This window comes from Capsicum annuum, chromosome 10 (genome assembly GCF_002878395.1).
Source record: "Capsicum annuum cultivar UCD-10X-F1 chromosome 10, UCD10Xv1.1, whole genome shotgun sequence".
Classification (NCBI taxonomy): domain Eukaryota; kingdom Viridiplantae; phylum Streptophyta; class Magnoliopsida; order Solanales; family Solanaceae; genus Capsicum; species Capsicum annuum.
In genome coordinates, this window is record NC_061120.1 from 207,939,546 (window position 1) to 207,945,671 (window position 6,126).

Genomic DNA, 6,126 nt, shown 5'->3' on the forward strand with positions numbered 1-6,126 from the left:
TATTGGTTCAAACTTGGTGTACAAGGTGAACCATAAAGCGAATGGATATGTTGAAAAGTATAAGGCTAGATTAGTAGCCAAAGGCTATAACTAACAAGAAGGATTGGACTATCATGAAACATTTTCTCTAGTAGCCAAAATGGTTACTGTCAGTACTGTAATTGGTGTTGCAGCAGCTTATAACTGGCCTCTTTTTTAGATGGATGTGCATAATACATTTCTTCAAGGTGATCTTGTTGAGGAGGTATATATAGAGTTGCCTCAAGGTTTCTAGAGTCAGGGGGAGAACAAAGTGTGTAGACTACTTAAGTCCCTTTATGGCCTGAAACTTGCCTCTAGACAGTGGAATCTCAAGCTCACTGAGGCTCTAACTACAACTGGATATTCTTAGAGTTCATATGATCATTCACTTTTTTTAAAAAAGGTTGATAATAATATTGTTATGGTGCTAATTTATGTTGATGACCTACTCATAATAGGTAATAGTGAGGCACTGATCCAAACTATGAAAGACATACTGTATAGTAGTTTAAAAATGAAGGATCTTGGTGACCTAAAATATTTCCTTGGCATTAAAGTATTGAGATCCAAGAGTGGGATTTTACTCAATCAAAGAAAGTATGCATTGAAACTAATTTCAAACTGTGGCTTGGGATGTTCTAAACCAGCAAGTACAACTCTAGAAGAAAATATAAAGCTCACTAACACTGATTATGATGAGGCAGTTGGGAAAGCAGAAGATCCTCTGCTATCAGATATCATTGTATACCAAAGACTTATTGGTAGATTGTTGTATCTAACTACTACCAGACCAGGCATACGCTTTGTTGTACAAGTACTATCACAGTTCATGCAGAGATCTAGTTTGTCACATTGGGAAGCAACTATGAGATTGGTAAGGTATATTAAAGGTTGTCCAGGACTAGGATTGTAGTTAAGCAGTAATCTGAGTACACAAATGGAGGCTTATTGTGATTCAGACTGGGCATCTTGTCCAAACACTAGAAGACCAGTGAATTGATATGTGGTCAATCTAGGAAGCTTACTTATATCTTGGAAGTCTAAGAAACAACATACAGTGAGTAGAAGCTCAGTTGAAGCTGAGTACAAAAGTATGGCAGCTGCAGTATTAGAAGTTATTTGGCTCTTGGGAGTATTAAAGGAGTTAGGTATCGAAGTATCTACTCCTGTGAAGCTGTATTGAGATAGCAAGGTAGCAATCAATATTGGTGCTAATCCCATATTCATGAGAGAACAAAACACATAGAAATTGATTGCCATTTTGTGAGGGAAAGGATTAAAAGTGAACTGATTCAGACAGAGTACATACACACAAAGGAGAAATTAGCAGATCTTTTGACTAAAGGACTAGGAGCATCTCAGCACCACACATTGCTAGACAACTGAGTTTTTAATGTCTATGCAAAATTTAGCTTGGGGGGAGTATTGACAATAATTAGCGCTGCATATAATGAAGATAATCTGTTATTTAAATGTATTCGTTAGTTAGAGTGTATTAGTTGTATGATAGCTAGCAGGTTAGTTACTACATGTAACTAACACATCATATAGAATTGCAAAGTCTATAAATAGATGACACAACTTGTAATTTGCAGAACAGATCAATAAGAAAATATCTCCTTTCTCTCCTCTCTTCTCTCTTAGCTTAACAGTTAAGCTGGAACACTGCAATGGTGGTTCATTGCATCACTCTCTAAATTCTCATACTTACCCACTTTGGACAAAGATGCCACATAGGATAAACAGTCAAAAAAGGGGGTTTAGAGTATTTTGTTTTATTGAGTTTAAGGGTCTAACCGGCAAAGTGATTAGCAGAAGTATCCAGAATACAAACACGTACAATTATAAATGTCTATTAAACCATTTCACCTTAAATAAATAATACATGTATTAAGGATGATACTATTTATTTCTTATTTAGGTTACCAGCCAGGAGTAAGAACGCACCTATTATTGATAAAACATTTTTAACTTTAGGGCGAGTCAAATGGTCTTTTCTCTCCTTGGTTTATTCTTCCTGAAAATGAAAGCATTTGGTTTAAGTGTTTAGTTGTGTCAGTCTAGAGACGTGTCTCTTTATAGGATAAAGTATAGAGTTTGTCATTTTTATAAGATTGATGTTATCGATCTATTCCAAGTTTTTGCAGGTTAAAGGTTCCTGTGGTCGTGCCTACCTTTACATAGCAGCTTATAATAGTTTTGAATACAGGTGTTCTCTGCCGCAGACGTGTCCACGGGACTTTTAACATGCTAGGAATGGTGAGAAGGGAAGGAACCAAGTCCATGGACCTATGAAGTTCTACTTCTGTCTTGGAGTTTTACCATTTGTTAGTATTATATCATCAAAGACGAGAGTGCTGTGTGTAACTGTATTCTTCTGTCAACTGTTGGGTTGAGTTTATTTCAGTATTTTTATCGTGTTTACTTCTGTTGAACAAATTTGCTTAAGATAGCAGGATTTTTATGTTGCTAGACTGCAGTGTAAACTTCTTTTACAGTTCTTTTCACTGCACTGTTGTAGCCATGTTTATCGTGTAGTTGGAATGATAGCTGCTGCTACTGTTTCGTATTAAGTGATTATCTTTTTTTTTTATTTTTTAGACCCGGTGGACTAAAGCTCCTGCTAGGTGCGGGATCCAGGGAAGGTCGGATTTCAATGGTCTATTTTACACAGCCTTGCATTTCTGCATGAGATTGTTTCCATGGCCTGAACCCTGTGACCTAGTTTTGCGACAACTTTGATGACTTAGCCAGTTACACCAAGACTCCCTCTTATGATTTGATTATTAAGTAATATTATGCATTGGTGTGGATATAGGCTTGTATCTACATGACCTTTTTGATATTGACAATTTCTTACCATTTTGAAGTAATGGTGATGGAAAAGAGAAGGGGGTGCTCTAGATTTGCTAGTTCATTGTATCTAAATAGTGTTTTGGCTGGAACGTGTAGAAAGATTGTATGTATTAGGTAGATCTCTCTTCAAGGGGAAAGAGTTGTTGGTATGAAGCTATTTCTTGAATGCGCCTCGACTAATTTTATGAATTCCTAACACCTCACACCAACAATAGGTTTGCATGCAACCTTAAGCCATGTGTAAGTTTAATCCAAGGGTTGTTATGTTACAAATGATAATCTAGTTCTTTGTTGGAATTTTGCCCATTCTAGGTGGATAATTAGAGCAATTTTTTCACGTAAGCTTTTTAAAATGGGTATATGAAGGTAACCGGACTTTAGATTAGATTAATGTTGGACGAATTGGGTAATTAAACAAGTACTTGGTTTTCTTTTTTCAATCTATACTACTGCAACAACATTCAATAATTTCATAGGTAGAATCTGTGGACTGGACCCTGTCTTTGTGAGGTAGATAGATTGCTTTCGATAAATCTGATTCCAAAAATATAGACAGTGATACAAGCATAAAGAATACAAGGTTTACAAGGTCTTGTAGAAGGTTCAAGCTTTGGATTGTCAAAGGATCAAGTCTCGGATTTGCAAGTGCTTGAAGACCTTTTGAAACCATTACAAAGCCTTGTCCAAATTGAAGAGATAAGGAAGGATTTCTACATCACATAGGCGCCTCAACTAAGGGCTTTGTGGTCTTTTAAGACCCTCTTTTACACTCCAAAGGAACACCCTTCATTAAGGGCATTTTAGTCATTGTTATGTAATAGTATAAATAGACCTTTTAGCTTTCATTTTCATTAGACTTTGATGAATTGAAAAAGTGTATTACTCTTAGTGTGGTTTCTTTCCTTAGTGTAGGGCTTGGAAAAACCATCTTAGTGCAGGTCTTGGAAAAGACATAAAAAACTTGAGAGTCTAATACAATTGATGGATTTCATTTGTGTTGAACATTTGGCAAGAAAGGTGTAATTGAGGGAGTGTGAATTCCCTTTGGTCCACCTAAGAGGAAGGTTTGAGCTTCTATTAGTGAGGTGTGATTGATGGTTTGATACACCATCTTTTGTTAATCACTTGGTAGGAGTAAAGGTCTTTCTATCTATCTTTACTTTTATGCAATCTTCTTCTTCATCTCCTTTCTAGTGTGTTGTTTTCTGTTTGTGTGGTTGCTGATTTTTGCTTCTAGTGTCAATTTCATGTGTCTCAAGTCCTTAAATTTGGTTATTAGCTTGTTTTAGTGTATCATTTGGTATCAAGAGTCATGTATTAGAGTTGTTCCCATAACTTTAAGTTCTGGATCTAAGAAAATCTTCACAAAAAAAGAGTCTAGAGTCAAAAAATTCACAAAAAGAGTCAAATATCCGAAAAATCCAAAAAAATTGTGTGTTGGTTTGTTGTTTGGTAGTAGATCCGAATTTCACAACTTAGATCTACTAATTTTTAGCTTGTTTTGATAGTTTCTAGAGTTAGATTTTTTTTCTCTAGCACTTAAAGGGTCTAGATCTAAGTTTAGAACAAGATTTGGTTATTTTTGAGCTAGATCCACCATTATTGTGGCTTGTTTGAAGCTTTTAAGGAGTGATCTTGTTTTTGATCAACTTGTTTGTGACGTTTTGTGGCTGGTTTTGTATTGGTTGTGCTTGGTTTGGCAAAGGAAACATAAATCTAAAAGAAAAATTGAAGTTAGGGTTCATTTGCCTAGTGGTCAAATTAAACCTTGGTCAACTCTTGAATATTCATCTTGTTCATCCACCATCTTCAAATCTTGTTGAAGAAGAATATTCAAGCAGCTTTTTTGATCCAAAAAGGGAGAACAAAGAGTGTGTACTAAGTGTTTGTACAATAATATTTCCTAGCATATTCTAAGTCATCAAAAAAGGAAGAGGGGACAAGGGGACAAGGGGACAAACAAGTACAATTGAAAGTACACTTGATGGGACCAATCCATTTTAAATTCATTTGAAGCTCCATAAAGGCTTCAAACCTTCACCCCCCAAAACCGAAATTCTTCTTTCCTAAAGCAGTGTTTGGTTGAAACAAGAGATTTGGAATAAAAAATTTTGAAAAATGACGTCCAACCACAAGCTGCCACGTCATCACTTTATGAACAACCAAATTGAGTCCTAAAATTAGATTTCTTGGTTTCTAATTTTTTATTCTAGTTTCTTTTGAGTTAAGTCTATCACTAATTAGCAAACTAGTAAGTACCTACTAGGTTGGTAATTAGTCTAGAGTTCATTTCTTTCGTGTCTTCAATTTTGGTGTGCTTTTTATCATTTTTAATTTGCAGTAGTTTGTTGGTTCAAGTCCATGCATCATTTTATTTGAGTCTTATCAAACAAAAATCAATTTTGAACCAAGGCTTATTCATCACTCAATTCACTTACCAAGTATTGCCAAATCTTCAATACTTGTGAGACCAAGTGTGAGGTGAGATTTGAGTGTAAGTGTGGCGAGGCTTTTGAACTAATTTGTTTGCTCATTTTGTAGGTTTTTCTTTGCTGTTTTTTGGCTTCTTATTAGGTACGTTTGACCATGGATCCCGAGGGTTCTTCATCCCAACCTTTGGGAAATGATGCTATGGGAGTTTTGTTAGCTCGGTTTGATGCCTTATCTCGTGATTTGGCAAAAGTAAGAATGGTTGTGGGAGATATGAGAGGTTATGTGGGATCAATGAAGGGTGACGCGATTAGAATGAAAGCGGGAGTTGATAGACTTTGTCCACCAAAACCCCCACAAAACCCAAGCTATTAAGTTCAAAGTCCCCAAACCCGAGAGGTCCAAAGACCATTACACCAACAATTGAACCAAGTCTAACAAAAGGGACTTGGTACTCAAATGCTACCTCAAAATCCAAAGTACCAAGTTCTAAACTCACTTGACCAAAGGCTTTACCCTTCACAAGTCCAAACACCTCAAGTCCAAAGATCATACACTTCACAAAATCCAATGACTCTTCTCCACAAGTTATAATCTAAAGAGAATAAGGCCAATCCTCAAGATGGAGAGAAGCTTGATGTTGAGGTATGAGAAGAATGTGAAGAAAAGAAGAAAAGGGAAAGGAAAACCACGGGTAGTGAAGTAGAAAAGGGAAAGAAATGCTTGATTGTAGATCTTATCCCTAAAGGACCCTTGTTACTCACTAACCCAAGTGTTAGCATTTTGCCTATCATTGATTCTTCTCATGTGCAGGTTTAA

General features: G+C 36.1%; 1 protein-coding gene across 1 annotated transcript; it reads left to right on the forward strand.

The window, feature by feature from the left end:
* The first annotated feature begins 535 nt into the window (after positions 1 to 535).
* On the forward strand, positions 536 to 6,126 carry LOC124887887 (uncharacterized mitochondrial protein AtMg00810-like). Its single transcript, XM_047397811.1, has 5 exons — positions 536 to 895; positions 2,169 to 2,230; positions 2,623 to 2,680; positions 5,452 to 5,559; positions 6,121 to 6,126. The coding sequence occupies exons 1-5, from the start codon at positions 536 to 538 to the stop codon at positions 6,124 to 6,126; spliced, it is 594 nt and encodes a 197-aa protein (XP_047253767.1).

Bases quoted from the DNA above. Each gene is read 5' to 3' on its own strand.
- LOC124887887 (XM_047397811.1), top strand. From the start codon at position 536: ATGAAGGATCTTGGTGACCTAAAATATTTCCTTGGCATTAAAGTATTG. The intron at 896-2,168 runs GTAAGGTATATT...AAGTTTTTGCAG, and splicing joins GGGAAGCAACTATGAGATTG to GTTAAAGGTTCCTGTGGTCG. The intron at 2,231-2,622 runs GTGTTCTCTGCC...TTTATTTTTTAG, and splicing joins TATAATAGTTTTGAATACAG to ACCCGGTGGACTAAAGCTCC.